This window comes from Felis catus, chromosome C2 (assembly GCF_018350175.1).
Source record: "Felis catus isolate Fca126 chromosome C2, F.catus_Fca126_mat1.0, whole genome shotgun sequence".
NCBI classification, from domain to species: domain Eukaryota; kingdom Metazoa; phylum Chordata; class Mammalia; order Carnivora; family Felidae; genus Felis; species Felis catus.
The window spans coordinates 144,324,179-144,346,667 of NC_058376.1; the positions used below are offsets into that span (position 1 = coordinate 144,324,179).

The following is a 22,489-nucleotide window of genomic DNA, read 5'->3' on the forward strand; positions in this document are numbered from 1 at the left end:
TTTCTTTGTGCATCAGATAGGATTAGTAATGGCTGCCCCAGAGAGCTGTTAAGATCATTAAAGAGATGCCATAAGTAAACGTCTAATGTTGGGCTTCATCTCTCTGGTGACAGTGAGCACTATTCCCCGGGATGAGCAAGCTGAAGTTCTGTGAAGAAAGAGTATTCGTGGAGTAGAACAGGTCATTTGGAAACAGATAGGAAAAGAAGAGTTAAAGAGACAGTAGGGAATAGTCAGAGGGTGAAGAGGGAATCGAGGCTGAGTAGCTTTTTGAGAAGGTTGGGGTGAAATATGAGACCGAAGGCCAGCTGAGATCAACAGCTGGAAAGGTATTGATTTCAGCAGCGGGGAGGTGACTAGTGACACATAACACAGCAGTGTCGACAGAGCACAGCCTGGAAGCCTGCATGTCGAGGAAGTAGTAAGAGGAAGCAAAAGTTGGTAGTCACTTGCACCTTAATTTCTAAGCATGTACATGATATTCTTAAAGAACCTGAGAATACTATTCTATGAAAAAGGCATATAACACCCATTCAAATTTCAATTTCCCCACTAGAGTGGTCCTTTTCTCTAGAAATACATTCAGGTGAATCTTAGAACTCATCACCACACTCTGTTGGTTTTCCGTAGGAGCTCATTTACTATATTTACGGCTGTCTCCGTGGCTTGTTTCCTGTTTCCTGCTTACATTTAGATTCTTGGTTTTCCAAAATGTCTTGCCTAATTTTTACTATAGTTGTACGTGTTGCTTCTACTCTGCTTCCAAAATGAAAAACACAGTGTGCAAATAAGGACATAATGACCAGGAGACCAATGGCCGTATCTAGAAATAGGAGATCTGCTATTTAATAGATGAAAATGAGAACATATTGTTACAAACGCCAGAGAGTTTCCCACTCTCACTTGATTATTGGATGCTCTCTGTGTGCTCTTAACTGGTCAGAAAATATCTACTCTTGTTATCTCAGATCTTGGAGCTGAAAGGAAGGATAGGTCCCTCAATTAATAAAAAAGGAAACGAAGACTGAGACAACGTACTGCAGAGTTAATGGTTATTTTCTTTCCTGTGGTAATTCAGTGAATTTGAAACAAACACGTGACCACAGTAAGTCCATGATGGAAACCTACTTTCCAAATGGCCTATTCTTGTTTTACTTTCTTGAAGACTAAATTTTCCCAGATGAGATGCAAAGTCGTTTCTAAGCCTTCGCATAAAAGGTCTTTAATATTCATTCTCAAACATTTGTTTAGTCCCACCATGTGCAAGGCACTGCATGAGGTGGGTCTTCTAAAATATACTATACAAGGGAATGAAAGATAATATATGGTTTAAAAAGACACATCATGAAAATGTAATATTTATTAGGCTCTTGTAAGATAAAAGGCACTTGCTAGAGCACCACCTCTGCAAGCTTTACACCTCTATAAAATGTCTGGTTTGCTCAGTTGATTCTAGCATGATGCTAATGAGAGCCAGGTCAGGAGTTTAATTCTTGACAGTTTTGTACGAGGAATGTTAATTCTGACCAACCACATCTAAGACCCAACAAATCAGTTCTACAATTGAGGGGAGTGTGATTGGTAGAGCTGGTCATCGCCTGGTGACCACACGGGATCGATGAGTGGATATGATCGATGGGAGGAAATGGAGCTGTTCGGGGTGGGCTCCCAGAGTTCCCGCCCACCATAGGAGGCACCATGCCGTGAGGAGGGTTGGGACATGGGACTTGGGACAAATATTGACGCAGAATTTGTTTGGGGGGGCTTACCACTTCTTCCCTACTTTTGATGTTTCTTTCCATATGTAGGGAATCCAGGACGCTCCTGGTGTGTCCTCTTTTAGTCTCGGTCTTAGGTGTCTTAACTGCCCAATGAATTTGGGAAAAATGAACTGAGCTTACAGGCCTCTCTTCCTTGTACCTTCTGGGAGCTAGCCGCCTGCAGGGTGCATGCAAAGAAAGCTTGCAATAGCCCCAGAAGGCTGTGACTGAGTGGATCTGTCTGCCCGATCCGGAGTTCAAAAATAGGAAGACCATTTGCCTACAGATGCAAGCTACGTACTCCAAGCTGCTCTTTATTGGTAACAAAGGTGACCTTTTGGCACCAGTCGAGTCTAGAACGAGCTCAGCATAGCCGGCATTCTATCTTAGATGTAGGAGGCCACATAGGTGCTCACACTTTGCAGAGCTGCTCCAATATTGCCAGAGCAGATATGGCACTGCCCTTAAAACTGCAATGTTCTGGAATATTTTCAGGTGACCCAGAAACGAAAGTTCAGAATCCTTGGAAATCCTATATCTGTAAACTACACCTATAACTTTAGCCAAGAAACATGGGTGGGTGCGTTTGAATAAGCAAAGGGTAGGGGAATCCTCCAAATGTTGCCTAGAACAATGGTTAGAGGTTGTTGGCTTTAATCAGCTGCGTTGTTAGGCGTGGGATATCAGCAAAATGGTACAAACGTAGAACCGGGTTTGGCCTTTGTAGCCCATCAGGGGCAAGGGAGTAAACATTTTCTTTTTCTTTCACGGTTACTCTGCCCCCCTCCCTTCTGAGGTAGACTGATGTGGACTTTTAAAGAACTTGCCCTCACTTTCTGAAGGAAAGGAGTCTGGTTGAGGGGATCTGAAGATGCCTGCGTGAGAGTCAAAACGAGTTCCAAATAGCCTCCGAGTTGGCGGCCAACCTCCTGAAATCATATTGTCTGAAGTCCCTTGGAGTTTCTTTTCTGAGGACAACAAGGGCAGTCTATTTATTGGTTTCAGTTGCTATGAAGTGACCGTCCTCAGAAGTGAGGCTGTTGCCCTTAGCTACACATTTCTTTGTGGGCATAATCTTGTATCACACAGTACCAAATCAGCAGCCGGGCAAGGCAGAGACCCTGATGAAATATGAATACGGCGATGATGAAATATTTTTCCTAGTGTTAGCCTCCTTTTATGAGATAGGTTGTGGCCAATTCAGCTTGGAAATGACACATGACCTTTTCAAAGGCAAGGGCTGACTTTAACACTGTCCTCTTCCCTCTCAAGTAGGGATTTGCTTTTCTATTCTGAGATGTGTCAGTTAAAGTGATGTCCCCCTAATAATCTCTTTCCTGATCATCTGCTCCTCAGGGGGTTTTGTTGGGAAGGCTGCAGGCGCATGACGTAGGGAGCGCCAGGCAGCGCTAATGTGATGGTGTTTGCTGCTTGTTATTTTCATCCTGGAGAAGGGGAACACTCAGGCTGCTGGTGCTGGTCTTTAGATCCTGAGCATTTTGATTTCATATTCTCCTCCCTCCCCCTCCCCTCACCCCTGCCCTCCTGTCCTGTCCCATTCCACAGCTTAGGTACTTACATTCAGGGTAACTGTTGAGTACATTTCTACTTTGAATTTCGTTTGCTATCTTCTGCCACCTAAGCTCCTTGACCCCTCCTTTGTTTTGTATCTCATCTTCCATTTCGAGAGGAATCTTCAAGTTTTATATTTATTTCCCACAGAGATCCAGTCTTAATTTATGCAACTTTCCACTATGCACCAATAAGATGCTGGGGGAAAGGGTGTCTTCATGGGTCTTCTACCCAGAATCTACTTGCACTCTTTTGTCTCTTTTTCTTTTTTTTTTTTCAACGTTTATTTATTTTTGGGACAGAGAGAGACAGAGCATGAACGGGGGAGGGGCAGAGAGAGAGGGAGACACAGAATCGGAAACAGGCTCCAGGCTCTGAGCCATCAGCCCAGAGCCTGACGCGGGGCTCGAACTCCTGGACCTCGAGATCGTGACCTGGCTGAAGTCGGACGCTTAACCGACTGCGCCACCCAGGCGCCCCTGTCTCTTTTTCTTAAGGCAGCTCCAATTACACCCCATGTATGCTGGTGTTTGAAAAGGCTGTAAAATTAAAGCTACATAGTTATAAATACTATGAAAAAGGTTTTGACAACTTTTGGTGGCATTTAATTCAAGTTAAACTCCCCTCATTCAAAATAGTAAGCATAATGTTACCTATTATGTAAATGAGGTGGCAAGGCAGATGTTTTTCCTCCTGATATACTCACTGGGGATTAATACATACAAAAACTGAGCAGGAGGGGCCTGTGTTCAACCTGGGAGTTTGAACAAGGGTTGAGCAACAGGAAGGATGCTTACTCCAGAGCTGCTCTGTTCAACAGGGGAGCCAATAACCACACGGCGCTATTTACATTTAAATCAATTAAAATTAAATAAAATTAAAATGAAAAGTTTCCCTGTCTTAGCCATAATTCATATGCTCGATAGCCACGTGGCTGGCGGCTACTTACCGAAGAGCCCAGATACAAAACATTTCCATCACTTCAGAAAAGTTCTGCTGGACAGTACCGCTAATCACAGAAGTTATTAAAACAGAGCCAGGATGCTTGTGGATTCCTCCTCTCAGTTGGAACTTTATCTGTAAGGGTTCTACAAACTTCTTACAATGGGTGTAGATCCGTAAAGAGCCAAGAGATAAATAAAGGAGTTGGGATCAGGTTGCTGCTGTGGATCTCAACTTTAAATGTGCAACCTATCACCTGGGGATCTTAAAGTGTAGATACTGAGTAGGTCTGGGGTGGGGCTAGAGAGTGCGCATTTATATCTGGCTGCTGCTGGTATGGGGATTGTGCTTGGAGAATCACGGATTTATAGCACTGATTTCCAGTCTTGGCTACCTATCATAATTACCTGGGTAGGTTTAAAAACTACTGGTGCCTAGCTCTCACCCCCAAAGATTCAGGTTGGATTTGTCTGTGTGTGTGTGTGTGTGTGTGTGTAGCCTGGGCATCACAGATTTAAAAAATTCCCAAGAGATGATTCTCCAAGTAATTGCAATTTAACAACCATTGATGGTGATAAAGCAAGTCTGTTAGATTTGAGGACCTGAAGCATTGGCTTTACCTGGAAGTTTGTAGAAATGCAGATTCTCTGGCCCAAATCCTGTCCTGCTGAGTCATAACCTGCATTTTCCACAGCTTTCCCCAGGTGATACCATGTACCTTAAAGGTGAGAACTACTGTATTGGATAACCTTTTAAAGTAATAATTTATTGATCCACATGTATGTTCTTTAAAGAAATTCTTTAAAGTAACAAGTTCTTTTAGTTCCTAAAAAATACTGGGGCATATAATTTAGTCTACCGTTATACCAAATTACTGAAGCTTTATTAAATGATCATTTTATAGGCTCAAACTTGGTGGTTTCTGCTTCCATTGTAACAGAAGGAAATCAATAATCCTGTCAGAGGAGGGGAAACTGTGGACTTTCAAATCTCAAACAGAAGGTCAAAAATAACCAAAGCTTTTAAGGAACTAATTTTACATGTTTGCATAAAATTTGTCATTCAAGATAAAATGCTATTCCCTTTTTAGGTTAGTGTTGTTTTAAAAATTTTTTTTTAATGTTTATTTTTGAGAGAGAAAGTGAGAGCGAGCATGAGTGGTGGAGGGGCAGAGAGGGAGACACAGAATCCAAAGCAGGCCCCAGGCTCCAAGCTGTCAGCACAGAGCCTGATGCAGGCCTTGAACTCGTGAATCGCGAGATCATGACCTGACCAGAAGTCAGACACTTAACACACTAAGCAACCCAGGCACCCCAGGTTAGCATTTTCTGATGTGAGAAAATTATATACTTCTAATCCACTTACCAGTACACAACATTGTTACATTCTTAATTTGTGTACCTTCTCATTATGCAGCACTAAGATCCTGGGAGGGGAGGGCAGGAAGGGACAATAATGTTTTGACAAAAAAAAAAAAGTTTCTATGATTGTGTTTTCCTAATAAGTCTCTTCCAGTAGTATTTTAGGAGAACAGTGCCAAAGATAATTATAATGTAGAAGGGCCAACTATGTGATGTATTACAGCTTCTCCAATTGCATGTGGTAGGAATCCCGTGGGGATCTTGTCAAAATGCAGACTATGATGTAGCAAATCTGGGGTGGGGCCTGAGACTGTACTTCTAACAATACCGGTGTTGAGATGCTGCAGGGCCACTGATCACATTTTGAGTAGCAATCGATTAGATGGTTCTTTCAGGACACCTTTTTGTAAACTCTCATTTCAAAGACTCAAAACATCAAATGGTCTGGTATAAACAATAAGAGGGGTGATTTTGTTGGCAGTCCTGATTTGCTAATTTGAATCATCTAAAAGAGACATCAAAAGGTCAAAATTATTCATAGATCCATCACTATCGGGAAGCTAATCGGGAATGAAGTCATTTAAGGCAAAAGCAAAATAGTACCACAAATACCTCAGATGACTACTAGGGCAAAATTTTCAAAATGTTGCAAGCTGTCTGCATGCTTGAAGTAGCAATTTACATGCATAATTAGGTGCAATCAACAGTTTTGAAATGTAATATATTTTCCGTGCCCATATTTACTTATGACAGATGCAAAAAAAAAAAATCTGTGTCCCCCAAAAAAATAGAAGGGCAGAGAAAGAAAAATATTTGCATTTAACAGTGGGACTCTTTGCAAGCACATACCTAAATTTAGAACAGATTTAGTGGAAGTATTGTATCTTTATTTTGATTTAATCTTCATTTAAGCCTTGAAAGAAGTTCACAAATACATTCGAAAGTGACAAGCATGTAAGCATAATAACTTACCGGTGGGCTGTTCCAGATCCTGTTGGGCCTGACATGTAGTTTTTACTTCTACACTGGAAGGAAAATCTGACAAATTCAAAACTTTATTGCACAGAACACCACACCGACTTTCTTCCTGCCTTCAGAAGGGACTTCATTCTTTGAAGATACCAAATACCTTTGAGAATAACTTATATAAACAGATTAAACTGACGATTTCTTCTTCCTAAATCAAGGTCCTCAAATGAGTCTCACGGTGAATTTCTATCACCTTACTATTTTCAGCATAACAGGTAATGATTGTGGAGTGCTCACTGTGCACTAAGGCACGCTGCTAAGGACTTTACACAGATCTAATTACTGTTGTAAAAATACTAGAAGAATTGATTTATAACAATATTCTGGGGAGGAGATGGAGAGTAAGGACTTCTTTGGAGGCACATAGCTCTCTAGATTTTTGGCTGGTATATTACTGCCTAAAGGGTCATATGTCATTTAGAAGTACAGTGGATTTCATACCAATGCAAGCTCATTTTATTTTTAACAAGTTCCCAAATTCGAAAATGAGCTTGAAATCCAGTTTTCAGAAACTCTAAAGAAAAGCAAATCAGTAAGTCAGTCCCCAAACTTTTTCTTTCCAAAAGCATGCTCGCGTTGCAATATCCAGATTGGCTGTCTACACCGATTAAATTAAAGTGGCAATTAATTTCGGTCACATTTACAGGCAGAGTCAGAGATTAAGAGATTGCATTGAAGGATAGGACCTAATGACATGTCCTTGTGTAACTGCATGTATTGAGACAGTGTGTCTTGATATGGAAAAGTCTTTAAGTTAGTGCAAAGCAGTCACGAACAATGCAATTTTCTAGTTTCATTAGGTAAGCGTTATCTGCGATGTATTATATGTTATGGGTTGGTGGGGGGGGGGGAAGCCACCCTCTGCTAAGAAATGCATGAATAGTTCATTTATCTGCTGATCCATTTGGGGGCATTATGGAACTCAAAGCCCAGAACAATGGGCTCTATTTAATATTAAACAGGTTCTTAATAACCTGCTATTTCTCTCCACAGCTGCTGGAGGGTCCCCTCCTGGAAGCGCAGAGTTACAGGAGCAGTTCCCGTGAAGTTGTAAGCTACTCCCCAGGACCAAGCGGCGTTAAATTTAGAAGTCATGCTGATCACCTGACTGTCGGCGAGCCCCGATTTAAGAAATTCCAAGTCTACCCTTGTCACCTCTATCTGTCTATATTTGCAGACGCAGCTCGCCGCCCGGCCTGGGGTCACCACCCGAGCCTCCTGGAGACCTGCCCTGCGGAGGACGCCCTTCCAGCACCGGAGGGCTCGCCACTTGGGAGCGGCGGCGCCCAGTTGGCGCCCACCCCGGGACACACTGCAGTCAATGCCTGGCAGCGACTTCTCGCTTCGCCCTCAGCCTCCCCCATCGACCCTCTCTGGCCGACCTTTACGCCCAACTCGGGCGCGCTGCGAGCCTCGCGTCCTCGCCGTCCACGCGGGGCCCCACCCCTTCCCGGTTCCTGCCCGCGATCGGGTCGGAGGCGAGGGTAGGTCGATCTCCTGCCCGGAGCCGGCCGCCGGCTCCGCTTCTTCACTCCAGTTCTCCGGCGCTGAGCTGTGCGGCGCGGAGCCGGCGGCGGCGGAGCCGACCGAGGCGCGGGAGCCCGGGGACACACTCACGCACGCTCCGGAGGGCTGACCCCGGAGACGCGCGCGGCGCGGCGCGGGGGGCGGGGCGGGGCGGGGGAGAGCGGGCCGGCGTGGAGGTGGGGGTCGCCCGGCCTTGGGGGTGGGCGCGCCGGCCCCCGGCCCTCCGCGTGCTCGCCTCCTGCCAGTCCTCGCCGCCACCACCTGGCGCAGGTCGGAAACCCCTCCTTGCCTTGGCTCCTCGGCGCCGGGGCGAGGGCAAAGGTGAGGGGTCGGCGCTTGGTCGGCGGGCGGGGATGGTAGGGCTCACGCGCACCTGGCCGTCCCCATTCCTGTCCGTTTCGCCCGGCCGTTCTTCCAGTAACTTTGTTCCGAAGGTTGGAGGGGAGGGGAGACGCCGAGGGGCCCCAGGAGAGGCTGCAAAGCACCGCGAATCTGGAGGCCCGACTGGAGAGCAAGTCCCCGGGCGGCCCCGGGGCTGGGCGCGCGGCTGGGAGGCGTCGCCGCCGCCGCCGCCGCCGCCGCCGCCGCCGCCGCCGGGATGCGCTCTGCTTAGCGGGGCTGCCGGGGGCGCCCGAAGGCCACCGCTCCAAGGACACGCGGCCCCCCGCGCCCCGCGCGCCCCGGCCCAGACGCCGCCAGCGCCGGAGCCGAGCGGGCGAGCGGAGCCGCGGGGAGCGCGGGCGAAGGGCGGCAGGAGGGAGGGCGCGCGGGAGGCGGCCCCTCCTCGGCGAGCCATGCGTGCCACGGGCAGCTGAGGAGCCGCCGGGCGCCGCTGCCAAGTCCCCGCTCCGCTTTTGTCTTGCCCTCCAGTGAATGGGAAGATGGAGATGGATGTTGAGGGAGTTTCTCCGCGCCCGGAGCCCATCCCCCGCTCCCAGGGGGCTGGCGGAGCCTGCCAGGCGCCGCCACAGCCGCCCCAGCCCCAGCCCCAGCCCCCGCCGCAGCCGCCGCAGCAACAGCAGCAGCAGCAGCAGCAGCAGCAGCAGCAGCAGCAGCAGCAGCAGCAGCTGGCTCAGGATGAAGTGCCCGGCGAGAGTGCTGGCGTGGAGGACAGCGACGATCCCGAGGCGAGACCCAACAGCGAGAAAGGAGAGAGCAAGGTAGGTCCACAGTGTTGGAGCTGTGACACCTTTTGGACAAAACCGAGGATCTCTCGTAGTGGCTGTCACTTTAACCCCTCCGCTCCCCCACCCCTTCCCTCGTTTGTGTGGCGGTGGGGGTTGCAGAGGTGGGGAAGGCGTGAGATCGAGGGGAGTCGACGGGAGAGAGTGACTTTCCGAACTGGAAGGCGTGTGCCGGAGCCTGTCCTGGTTTCCGTATTCAGAGGTGTGTGCAGGGAAAAGTCTTCTGGTACTTGCGGTGTGATGCCCGGGGTAGAGCAGGGCACTCGGGGAGAGCCGTGTGGGGGGACCTCTGGTTGCCCACACAGTCTGACCAAGGCTTCTTGAGATGATGTAGGTCAAGGGGAAGCGTGTCTTCAGGAGCTGCCAAGTGGCTTCTGAGACTCCTTGGAGGGAGGTGACATCAAGCTTAAGATGGCAACAATGGGAGCAAAGTTTGGCTCCTTTGCAGAATGGAGAGCACTGCCTAACCCAGCTCTAAAGTCGAGGCCCTCCTCCTCAGCTGGCCCCCTCCTCGCTAGGAGGGCCGGGACCAGGTGCCTGGCAGCAGAGGAGCCCTGGAAATCTTTTGCAGCCCTGCTGTGTCATTGTAGACCAGGGGATAGCTACTTCTTACTGTGGCCGGGGGGAGTTCTTCAAGTAATTGGATTCCAGTAAGAAATGGCTCAGATGCCATCATTCTCTGGTGCTGATGTTTCTTCTGGAGAAAATTGGGAAGTGAAGGAAACGGCATAGAAAACAACGCTCTGGTAATATGATTGGAGTGTATTTATTACAGCTTTGTCTCTGAGCCTATTTTTCCATTCACGCTTGGAGTTCTGTTTTGTGCAATGGAAGCTAGTGTTGTTTAGTTGTATCTGTGTCAAGCGTACACGTGTGGTTGTGAATACATTTGGAAACTGCCTGCTAATGTTGGGGAAGAGTTGGTGCAACAAATGAGAATAGTGGAACCAAAGAAGGGTCTGTCCGAATACTTTCTTACTTTGCATCACTTAAGGAAGCTACAACAAAATAGCTACTTGGGCTGGTTAGAAGAGAATTGCATGCGTTGAGTGCTTCCGTGAGTGCTCCTCCTACAAGATTACCTTGGTTTCTGTTGGACCTTTCCGAAGGTACTAGTGGATTAAACAAATACCTGAAACACACTGGGATCATGTGGAGTGTTGCTGTTCTGTATTTGGAGACAAGCTCACTTAACAAGTTGGTATTTGCAAATGTTCCACATTGCCTTGCATTTTGAAACTGAGGTAAGGATTGACATTGTTGTTTATCTGCCCAAATCAGTATTGTAATTTAAATGGCAGTCGACCATGGAACTTGGAATCTGGGCGCACACTAGACCCAATTGGAGTGCCTTACGAATGCATACAGCATTTACATTGTAAAAACTATGATGAATTTTAATAGTCCACTATCCTCTGCTTTCCAGTGGCTCTTGATTTCATGAATATTTAATTCTGTCATGACTGCATATTTACTACTTTAAATGACTGTGTGCGCTCAGTTTTATGAAATAACCATAACTGAGCATTGTCTTATCGAGTCAAACTTAAAGTCTCTTTTGCAGAATAGGTGTGGGGAATAATTAAAATACACAGCCGGTGCTGCCGTTTCCGTATTGTTGGTTCATATGCCCTGAGCATGAGAAATTCCTGCCATCAGCAAAAATCTGTGCTTATTTGTTTCCCTTTGATGCACCATGCAGACTGTCTAATGTTCTACCGTTTGTGAGGAATAAGGAAGGCAACGCACTACAGAATTACAGCAGGTGAAGACAGGCCTGAAAGCGGGTTGATTACATATCGTTAATTAGCATGTTCAGTTAATTGAGTATTCCACTGATGTGATTTGCTTTAGGTTTGTGTGCAATTTCTTGAGGTGGAAACAAGATACCACTTTTTTTTCCCTCCAGGTGTTTGCCTTAAAAAAATTGTGTTGCATCCTTCTCTTAAGCCAGAAATCAGCTGTTTTAACCCTTCGTTTGCCTCTGGCGCTCTCCCACTGGTTCTTCTGAGTTTGAGGTGTTTCAGACTTTAATAACTCTTTTTGTCTTTGATGGATGCTAAGGCAAGTTATCAACTGATTTTTCTGAGCAAATCCTGGTTTCATTAGTGGGAGGGCCTTTGGATGTCTGACCAAGTTATTCTACTAAAATATAAATGGAAGACAAAGTGGGATAAAATGGAATGTGGTTTTACCAAGCTGCTTGGGGTGAAGCGGGGATATTCGCGTGATAGGATTTAAACACAGTAACGTACAAATATAATGCGGTGAACTATTGTGGTTTTTTCCACTTGTGAAAGTAATAAAATGTGAATTTTGAATACTCTACTTTATCTTAAATCCTCCTCTAAGCAAGGGTACTGTAAATAGAATGTCAGTGGATATGACTCCTCTCTCCCTCAAATGAAGTGTCCAGGGAGTAATGGCATTTTTTTTTCTTTTTTTCAGTTTCTGATTTGGGGCCATGATTTACCTTCTCATGCATTTACCCCAGTTGTCTTATTGGAGAAGAAATCAGAGCTTAGTGCCAGATCAGCTTGTCTCCTGAATTGCAAGTTTATGCTTATACATCCTCAGAAAGTCTCTGAAATAGGAGGAAAGGTTAGAGAACTGGATCAGTCAAAGGATTTTTTACACCAGAGTTTCATGATGTGACTGGCACTCTCTGTTCCTAGAATAACAATGCCTGATCCCTCTCTACCAACTACTCTTGGGAGAAATGTTTTAAAGCAGCTACATGCTATGTATGCTTTGATTCCATGAATTGGAGTAGACCCTAAATCGACCATTTATTTCTCCTCCGTGCTTTCACGCAGGTTTATGTTAAACCTTTACAAAAAAGTTTCCTTTTCTTGCAATGACATCCAAAGACAATGTGGTCTCTCCCTTTTGGGGACCTAGTGAGGTATTTTCTCACCCGTTATCTCAAGCACTTAGTCGTCGTGTCAGAATAGAGTTTCTCTAAACTGTACAAACCTCTTTTTTTCTGGTCTTGCAGATAAAGATGAAATGGTCATGCCCTTGAGTAAGAGACCTTCCCATCCTCGAAAGAGTTCCCGACCCTGGATCTGATCAACCCCAAAAGTTTCTTGCAGAGTTCTCTGTAGGCCTAAGATATTCCATTAAGAAATGTGCCTTTTAAGACCCCTCTGAAGTGTTTTGCTTATGCCGAGTGGCTCTTGGATAGGTATTTCTGAAACTTTCTTTGGAAAAGTTAAAAAAAGAAAAAGTTCCTTGTGTTGAGGACCAGCACCTAGTAACTCACTCCATTTGTGTTATGTAGTTACTGGTACAGATGTGTGAATTCTTCGCCTGATCCCAGATGAGTGATGTAAATGATTCTTTCTTGTCTGCTTTAGCTTCATCTCATTCATGTATTCTCAGCTTTTCTCCCCTCGTCTTCCCGCCGTTCTCTCACACACAGACACGCATACCATTTACCCTGAAGCATATATTTATGGCCCAGATGCGAGGTATCATGATCAAGCGCTCTTTTTTGTTAAGTTCTCATTAAAGCTTTGGTTTGCAGAATATGTTTATTCTTGTGGTTTTGGACTAGAGAGACTCTGTGCTGCCGCCACCAATGATACTTCATTGATGAGCATGACTCAAGATTCTCATTTCAACTGCATTTCATCAGTGATGCTGTCTAAATCATCAGTCTTACAGAGGATGTAATGTTTATTTATTTTTGAGAGAGAGACAGAGTGTGAGTGGGGGAGGGGGCAGAGAGAGAGAGAGAGAGAGAGAGAGAGAGAGAGAGAGAGAGAGGCAGACAGACAGACAGAATCTGAAGCAGGCTCCAGGTTCTGAGCTGTCAGCACAGAGCCAGATGCGGGGCTCGAACTCATGAACCGCGAGGTCATAACCTGAGCCGAAGTTAGACGCTCAACCGACTGAGCCACCCAGGTGCCCCATTTTTTAAAGCCTTTAATTTTGAAATAACTTCAGATTTATAGAAGAGTTGCAAACGTAAGACAGAGAGTTCCCATATACCTCTTACCCAGCTTCCCCTCACGTTAACCTCCTTCTTAATCATGCTCTGTGTATCCCAATGAAGAAATTAACGTTGATACAGTACTTAAGCTAAACTTGTCCAGTCAACTTTTGTTGAGTGAAAGTGCCAGCATATTGATGTTCTTCATTTTATCCTTTTAATATTTTCTTTACACCTGAAAGGTGTTTGAGAGAGTATTTAAGAGCCAGGTTTAATTGGGGTTAACTATTCTCCCTTTTCTTCTGGTGGGCTGGAGCAGCTTGCAAAATACAAAGGCTGAGGTCCCCCGAGCTGTGCATTCTGAGGCAGTGAGCCCTATGGGAGTTACACCTTTGGCAAAGCTCTTGAGTGCTGTTAACTTATGGGGAGTGAGAATCTTGTTTTTTTATTTTATCCTGAAAAACATTCCTGTGCCAGGTAAGATAGGGTTTGTCAGTACACAGAGGACAGCATAGTCTCAAGTGGCAAGTAGAGGAGAAAAGGCAATTGATAAAATCAAGACAGTTCACTTTGATGCCTAACCCCTTGGGTGTTTGTTTCTGGCGTGAAAAATAATGGAAGCCCTTTCATTTTTGTGTTGTATTAGCCGGGTGAACTCTGATTTCCAGCACAGAAGCGGAAACTTGCCCACGTTAGGAAGGATGTCATTGTGATCAGGTGTGTTGGCTTTCTGATTAAGAGAGAAATCAGAAAGACCTGCATTTGCTCTTGGCTCTTTTATTGCTCTTAACCGCAGTGAGATCCTGACCTTTCCAAATCTCAGTACGTTCATCTGTAAAATAGGCATACTTAATTTTGTATGGCTTGAATGAGATAAGCTGTATACGGTTTGTAATTCAGCTTCATAGGTACTGACTGCTTGGTGATTGTGATTATTATTGTGATTATTATTATTATTGTTTGTATTGTGATCCAGGGTTCTGAAAAGGAGAATGAGTTGGGGCTCCAAGTTCAACTAGAATTTTCAGTTTTGTGGAGGGTTGTGGGGCTGGAAACGATACAGGTATACTATTTTGGAATCAAAACAAGTTGGTGCTCATTAACCTGATTTTGCCCTGGGGAGCCTTGAGGTCCTTTTCTGGTGGGCAGGAGGTTAGGAGAGAATTGTCCTTTATCTTGACTTGTCAGTGGACCTCTCCTCTCTTATCAGGAAAGCGAGGGAGAACCTGGATAGAAGGCCCCCACATCCCAGTCCAAGCCCCAGGGGTACATTCAATAATAAAATAAAATAATAAATAATAAGTAATAAATAATAAGACAATAATAAAGCAAATAATTGCCCTGCTTTTACACATTTATGGCTTCTTAGGAGAAGTAGGTGGCAACTTTTAAGACTTAAAAAAATGATTGAGCTAAAAAGTTGTATTTTTTAGGCCTCTCTGTTTGCAAGCAACAGAAACTGACTTTAATTTGAGCAAAAATGCATTTTATTGTAAGGTTGTAAGGTAATCGCAGAATCAAAGGAGAAATGATACACCTGGTTTTGAGAAACACTAAAGCCAGGGAATCTCAGAAGATCTGTGTAGTAGAAGGTGATGAACGGTTTCTCAAGGGCACTGACACAAGAGGAATAAATTCCAGTCATCTTTTTGCCTTTCTGTCACTCTGCTCAAGAGCCAGAGTCCATGGCAAGGTTATCTAATTGACCTTGCTTGAATCAGATAGCTGCGTCTTGGTCAGGGAAGTAGTGGGCATTACATTGCATGTTCTTGCGGTTTGTATTCTTTGGAAGGGGTACAGTTCAGGGTGGGGTGGGGGTGGGGAATCAAGGTGCTGTTGCCAGCTCAGGGAGACTGGGTATCAGGGGCAAAACACCTGGTATAACTCCCCTCCTGGAGAGGACAAGAAGGCAGTGGGAGGAGAGGGGGACAGAGAGGGAGGTATTAAGGGAGGGAGAGAAAAGAAAAAAGAGAAATGGAGGCAAAGAGAAGAGATGAGAACCAGATGGGCAGATACAGAGGCAGAAAAATACACAAGAACTTGGATTTTTTTTTTTTTTTTAGCATTTATTTCCTACCATTTGAAAACAGAGAATACAGAGGAAAATTAGGTATTCTATTGCTTGTGTATAGGTTAGTTTCCCCACTTATAAAATGAAATTAGTGATACATTTCACATCTGCTGAACAGATAATCTCAGGATGAATGTGATGGGGCTCTGATGTTTTAAAATATGGATCGTCCATGGAACTCATGTCCATTAGAATGAAATACATTAACATTTTTTGTGTCTGCCCCTAAATTAAAGCAAGTTGGTTTCCTGCTCCAAGCCCTAATGCATTTTCTTTGACTTTGCAATCTACATGTCAGGATATTTCTGTTTTTACATTGGACGTGTCCTCCTACAGAGGGAGTCCTATAGGAGGAGGCACCATTTTCCTCATTTTTGGATGGCTGATGTTGGGGGTGAGCTGTTCATTCCTGCTCACACTGTCTTCCAGCACCATGCCTGGCACTTAGTGAGTGGGGCCTCAGTAAATAACAGTTTACATCGAATGGTGCCTGGATGTGTCAGTCAACACTCGTTATATACCTCCTAGATGCTGGGATTACAAAATTGAAAGAGAAACCCACAGTGTCACGGAGGAGGCACACTTATGCGCAGATCATGATGCTGTAGGACATGAGGACCATCAGAGAGATGAGAACATAAGGAAATTCTTTACAAGTGGGGCCACTTCACACACTTTTTTTGCAGCAAAGTGTTGACCTAACAGGCACTGGAAGTAGCCAGATGAAATGAGACTGGGCAATATGGAGATACTAGCTAATAAACGAATCCCCTATTCTTGGTTTGCTCTCCCGATAACCAGAAGTTCAAGTCAAGCCCCATTCGCAAAACCAGTGGCAGAGTTGACCCTGTCCATCCTCCCATGCTTCGTCCTCCATCCATTTCCCAGGATTGCATCCTCCTTCCCAGGTTAGACCCCTTGTATTTTACAATCTATTTGCTTTTAAAAGTAAGATTTCCTGGCATAATTTGCAGGTAGTAAAACTCACCCTTTAAAAAAAACTTTTGTTTTTTTGTAACATTTATTCATTTTTAAGAGACAGGGAGAGACAGAGCATGGTGGGGGAGGGCAGAGAGGGAGACACAGAATCCGAAGCAGGCTCCAGGCTCCAGGCTCCGAGCTGTCAGCATAGAGCCAGACGTGTGTCTCGAACCCACGAACTGTGAGACCACGACCTGAGCCGAAGTCGGACGCTTAACCAACGGAGCCACCCAGGAGCCCCAAAACTCACCCTTTCTAAGTGTACAGTTCCGTGAGTTTTGACAGTTGTGAATACTTGCGTAAAGGCTACTTCAAACAGGATGTGGAACGTTTCTATCACCTCCAGAGACTTCTGTTGTGTCCCCCTGCAGACAGTTCCCTCACTCCACCCCAGCCTTTTCCAAAATTTCATATACATAAAGTCCAATATTCTACAGTCTTTTGCACCAGACTTCTTTTGCTTAACAAAGTGTATTTGGTAGTCACTCGCTTTGACCTTTGTACCAGTAGGTTCCTTTTTCTCACTGCCTAGCATTTCATTGTGTAGAAACACCACACGTTGTGTATCCATTCACCTGTTGATGGATATTTGGGTTGTTTACAGATTTCGGGCTTTTATTAAGCAACAGTTTTTGGTGGACATACATTTTCATTTGTCTTGGGCAAACTCCTAGGGATGGGACTGCTGGATTGTAGGATAAGTGTATTTAACTTTATAGGAAGCTGCCAGCGTGTTTTCAAATATAGCAAATGTACCGATCCAGCGTGCATTCCTGCTGTCAGTGCCTGAGAATTCCAGTTGCTCCCTAACATCGTCAACACTTGGTATTGTCAACATTTTTAATTTTAGTCATTCTTGTAGGTACGTAATGATACTTTGCTGTGGCCTTAATTTGTGCTTCCCTAATGACAAGTGATGTTGAACATCTTATGTGCCTGTTGCCATCCATCTGTATTTTTCTTTGGGGAAAAGTCTGTTCAAATTTTTTGACAGGTTTTAAAAAAAATTGGGTTGGTTGTATTCTTATTATTGATACAGCCTATTATTTTCACATAGGTTTAGAGTTCAGAAACCCTGGTGGAAGTTTGAGGAGATTACAAAGAAAGGAAATTTTGAGTTTCCTTTCTTGGGGGTTTTTGGCGAACTAACATTTATGGGGTGTTTTTCATGTGCCGGTCATGGAGTGAGGTAGATTCACATTGGGTGATCTCATTTTATGCTCCATGGTAATCCTGTGAAATAACTATTATTAGTCCTGAGGTCACACAGCTAGTATATGGCAGAGGAAGAATTTAAATTTAAGTCTGGCGGACTCTTTCTCTTTCCACTTCATCAGATGTGACTCCAGGCCTGTTCTCCACAATTTACTGGTTAGGTTCCCAGCCCAGACTGCTTTCTCTGCTCTGGGTGTTTTAAAAGCAGCCCTTAGGTGAAATAACACTGCTGGCATTGACATGCAAATCAGGACATTGAGCTTAAGGCAAAAAGAGTGCTCCCAGTTTTATTTCAGTCCTGAAAAAACCCTATCCACTTCATAAGGTAGAAAGGTGAGAATTCTCCAGAGAAGTAGAAGGTTTGAGGTATGCATTTACATTTTAGTACCCAAAGATGTCCATCTCACTCAGCTAAATTGTGGTGCTGTGGTTACCCACAGGGCTAGGGTAGGACTAACCCCTGGGAGTCAGATCCCCGCTCAGACCCCACTTTTGACCCTGCAAGCTCTGAGGACTTTGGGCAAACCACATGAACACTGGTTTGAATCCTCTTATCAGTTAAGGTGATTGGTAAGTCCCTAGTTATTGCCACATCTGAGTGTTACGAGGATTGAATTGCCTGGAGAGTGACCACTCATTCGCTCCCAGGACAGTAGGTCACTCTGATTACAGGACACATGCATAAGTTGGTGGACCATTGCAGACTCTCGGGATATGAGAGCTGTCACTGTTGAAAGTGCTTTGGGGCATTCAATCCATGAAGTCTGAAAATGACTCATTCTATTTCAGAACTAATGAGGCCCTGTGAGTGATTCCAGGTTCTCCAGATTGACTTAAAAAATAGTTGAAAACAAGACTCTGCATTTGAATTGGACGAATGTCATAACTTTTCTGAATAAGTGGCTATAGAACTTTCCAAAGCAGCTCTTTATGGCCTCCCAGTCTGAAGTAAGTGTGTTTTAGGAAGTTGCTGAGAAGGTCTCCCTGGCTAGAGAAGAAGAGGCTCTTTGGGGGCGGGGGGGGGGGGGGTGCCTTCACCGGCAGGACAAAAACCTCAATAAAAATTTTTCTAAAAATGCGTGGTTGGAAACTTCTAGAGGAGAACACAGGCAGTAACTTCTTTGACGTTGGCCATAGCAAATTGTTTCTAGATATGCCTCCTGAGGCAAGGGAACCAAAAGCAAAAATAAACTACTGGTACTACATCAAAATAAAAAGCTTGTGCACAGCAAAGGGAACAAATCAACAAGTCTAAAAGGCAGCCTGTAGAATGGGAGAAGATATTTGCAAATGACATATTCCATAAAGGTGAGGATCCAAAATATATAGAAAATGTATAAAACTCAACATCCCAAAAATGAATAATCCAATTACAAAATGAGCAGAAAACATGAATAGACATTTTTCCAAAGAAGACATAGATAGCTAATAGACACATGAAAAGATGCTCAACATCAGTTATCATGAGGGAAATGCAAATCAGAACTACAGCGAGATACTGTCTTATACCTGCAAATGGCCAAAATCGAAAACACAAGACACAAAAGGTGTTGGTGAGAATGTGGAGATAGGGAAACCCTATTGCACTGTTGGTCAGAATGCAAACTGGTACAGCTGCTCTGGAAAACAGCATGGAGACTGTTAAAAAGAACTACAATTCTACAATTGTACAACTAGGTATTTACCCAAGGAATACAAAAAATACTCATTGAAAGGAATATATGCATCCTAATGTTTATAGTAGCATTACCTACAATAGCCAAATTATGGAAACCACCCAAGTGTCCGCTGAATGATGAGTTGATAAAGAAGAAGTGGTAATTTCATATATATGTGTACACACACACACACACACACACACACATCAGCCATGAAAAAGAATGAAATCTTACCATTTGCAATGATGACATGGATAGAGCCAGACAGTATTATGCGAAGTGAAATAAGTCAATCAGGGAAAGACAGATGCCATATGATTTCACTCATATGTGGAATTTAAGAAACTAAACAAATGAGCAAAGGGAAAAAAAGAGAGGCAAACCAAGAAACAATTCTTAGCTATAGAGAACAAACTGATGGTTACCAGAGGAGGTAGGAGTGGGTGGGGGGAATGTTAAATAGGTGATGGGGATTCAGGGATGCCCTTATTGTGATGAGCACCAGATGTTTTGGAAGTGTTGAATCACTATATGCTACACCTGAAATTAATATTACAGTATGTTAACTGGAATTTAAATAAAAACTTAAAAAGAGTCAAAAAAATTGCATGGTTGGTGGAGTTGGCGTCACTAAGGATCAGATTCAGTATTTTCCCTGGGACTCAGTTGGAAGGAAGCCACCCATGTAGGGAAGATCATGGGACCTGGGTGCTATGACTTTGAATCCTGGTTGTGCCCTTTCTAACTGAACTCTTGGACAAGTCACATTTTCTTTGAGACTTAGGGTTGTCAACAGTGAAATGGGGATAGTATTTTTCTCTAAGGACTGTCTAGATTGGAAACAAATTCAGTAGTACATGAGCAGAGTGTTTTATAAGCTCTTAGAAAACTCTGAGTGTGTGTGCATAAGTCTCTTCGATTTTGTCGGATAAATGAGCCCCCCCCCCCACGTGGTTTTCTGTGACCCTATTTAAGAAATTGAACAAGATTATTTCATTAGAGTTAAAGGTGATTGAATCTGGGGTCCACAGGACCGTGTGGTCATTCCTGGGAAGGATGCCCTCAGGTAATGTTGGGTGGGTTCAGGCTCCTGAGAGGTCCAAGGGGCTGAGTTTTGGCTGCAGTACTTTGGGAACATCACCAACTGACCCTGACAGTCAGCTCTCCTGCCACTCTGCCTTGCTTGCTCTTTGGATGACAGTAATATTGGTGTTTTTGTTTTCATTTATTTAAGTTTCTGGAGTTCACCCTTCCTACCCAGAGCCTTTGCCGAAGCAATTTACTTTGCCTGGAATACTCTCTCCCCCACCCCCTTCACTTCCCTCTCACCCAGTTCGTCCCAATTCAGCCTTCGAAGTTCAGTTCAACACTTCAAAGAAGTTTTTCCCTGTTTGCACCTTCCCCTGTCTACCGTGTGTGAGATACCTGTCAATATGGGATCATACATTCTTAATTGTATAATTAGCTATTGAATATAAGCCATGAGGACACGGACCAGGTTTGTCTTTTTCACGGCTGTTTCTCCAAGCCTAACATGGTACATTGCATGTAGGGGACCTGCAAATATATTTTTGACAACTCCTTCTGACAATCTTTTATTTAATGCCTAGTTTCTAGCCCAGAATGGTCCATGTTCTGATGCAGCACACATTCTGCTGGGAGAGACAGACACTAAGAGAGTAACTAAACTAAATAAATATGACAGATCATAAATAAATAGCTAAATAAATAATATGACACCAGTGGCCCCCTGGCTGTCTGGCTACAGGCACATATTTACAGTCCCTGCCTAACCATGTTTCTGGTTAGCATCCACTTAGGGCGGTAAAGAAATAACTACAAACCAGTCTGTTTTCTAGATTTGCTGACTATCTAATGGCCTCAGAACCTGGTCACCTGCTCTGCTTCTCTCTACTTCTTCTAGCAGGTGTGTTCTCCCCATACTGGCTTTGTGAAATCACAACACACGTGCCACCAACTCCCCTTTCTGTGTTCTTGTGCCACATCTCTCGTTCACCAGAGCACACTTTCCTAACGAATTCAGCCTCAACCTCGGAAGCAGACTTTCTTTGACAATCAGTTGGAGGGGGCTCTGCCTGCCCTGGGCTTACAGCTTTCCTGGTGGTACTTCCTCACTTGCCTGCACAGGACACTCAGTCCTCAGCACTCCCCTCCTCAGTTTCCAAACCTGCATTATCTAATATGGTAGTCAGTAGACACATACGGCTATTTAGCGTTAAATGGAATTACAAGGAAATAAAATTACAAACTCACTTCTTCATTTGTAGCAGCCACACTTTAGGCGCTCAAAAGTTCTAAGTCTAAAGGCGTCCTGTTGGGCAACTTTCTGTCATTGCAGAAAGTTTTGTTGGGTAACCATCTCACAGACTGTGACTTCACCTCTCCAGGCCTGCCCTAGCCATCGTTGACAGAAATCCCTTGGAGATACCAATCCTTTGACAAGGATGGAGATTTTACAGGTTCCTAAGGTTTGGTTTAGGTTCTTGGTGAATTACTTACTAATTGCCTTTGAACTACTTACACTGTTGTATGTAGAGGCTGCCTGGAGGAAGATCTCATTCAAAAATTTTGTCTAGTGGTGTTGCTATTTTTACTTAGGTTGTTCCACTGAATCTTGGTATTTGTCCTTGGCTGTTATAGAAAACAGTCTCTGGTAAAGTGGTTCCAAGAGATGGCTTTTCTATTATCCAAGGTCAAAGCCTTTATTAGTGGGTAGTTGAACCTGTGGCTGAAGCACCATTGACACCTCTTCTTTGCCATTTACTAATGATTGTCTTCTCACTGTAGGGATTACTGTAATGACACTTGTCAGAACCCACAGGCAGAGGAGTCTTGCTGAGAGCCCCAGTCTGATATCATCACAGAGCCCCTGTGCTTGCAACAACAATGCAGGGAATAATTTTCTAATTATATAATGGATAAGGAGTACTAAGTTACAAAGTCATACCCTTTGAAGGTGGCCTATGTTTCTTTTTTCCATTTTTTTTTGTATCTCACTAAATATCTTTCCAAGTTCATTATGATTACTAGGGGTTTCAGGTGTGGATAAATAAGAAAAAGAGAGGATATGAAAAAAAAAGTCTGATAATGAAAACTACGTTTTTAGATCTCTTTTGTATTTCTTTTTTTTTTCCATTCATGAGTGAGAAGAGTGAGCTTGTTAAGATTGGAGGAAGGACTGGGGAGTTAGTCCTAAAAGATGCTAATATGGGACTTGCTGTGCCTTTGTCT

At 44.3% G+C, this 22,489-nt stretch overlaps 1 protein-coding gene across 12 annotated transcripts in view; it reads left to right on the forward strand.

The window, feature by feature from the left end:
- The first annotated feature begins 7,521 nt into the window (after nt 1-7,521).
- RBMS3 (RNA binding motif single stranded interacting protein 3) overlaps nt 7,522-22,489 on the forward strand; it is a 1,326,374-nt gene continuing 1,311,406 nt past the window's right edge. For 3 of the 12 annotated variants that reach the window (XM_023260637.2, XM_023260640.2, XM_023260638.2), the window contains exons 1-2: nt 7,533-8,148; nt 9,062-9,351. In XM_023260637.2, the coding sequence (XP_023116405.2) occupies nt 7,986-8,148; nt 9,062-9,351 (453 nt within the window). In that variant the 5' untranslated portion in view covers nt 7,533-7,985. Of the gene's footprint in view, nt 8,149-8,361; nt 8,513-9,061; nt 9,352-22,489 lie in introns of those variants that run through there. The other 9 variants (XM_023260643.2, XM_023260644.2, XM_023260642.2 and 6 more) reach the window with 7 other exon arrangements.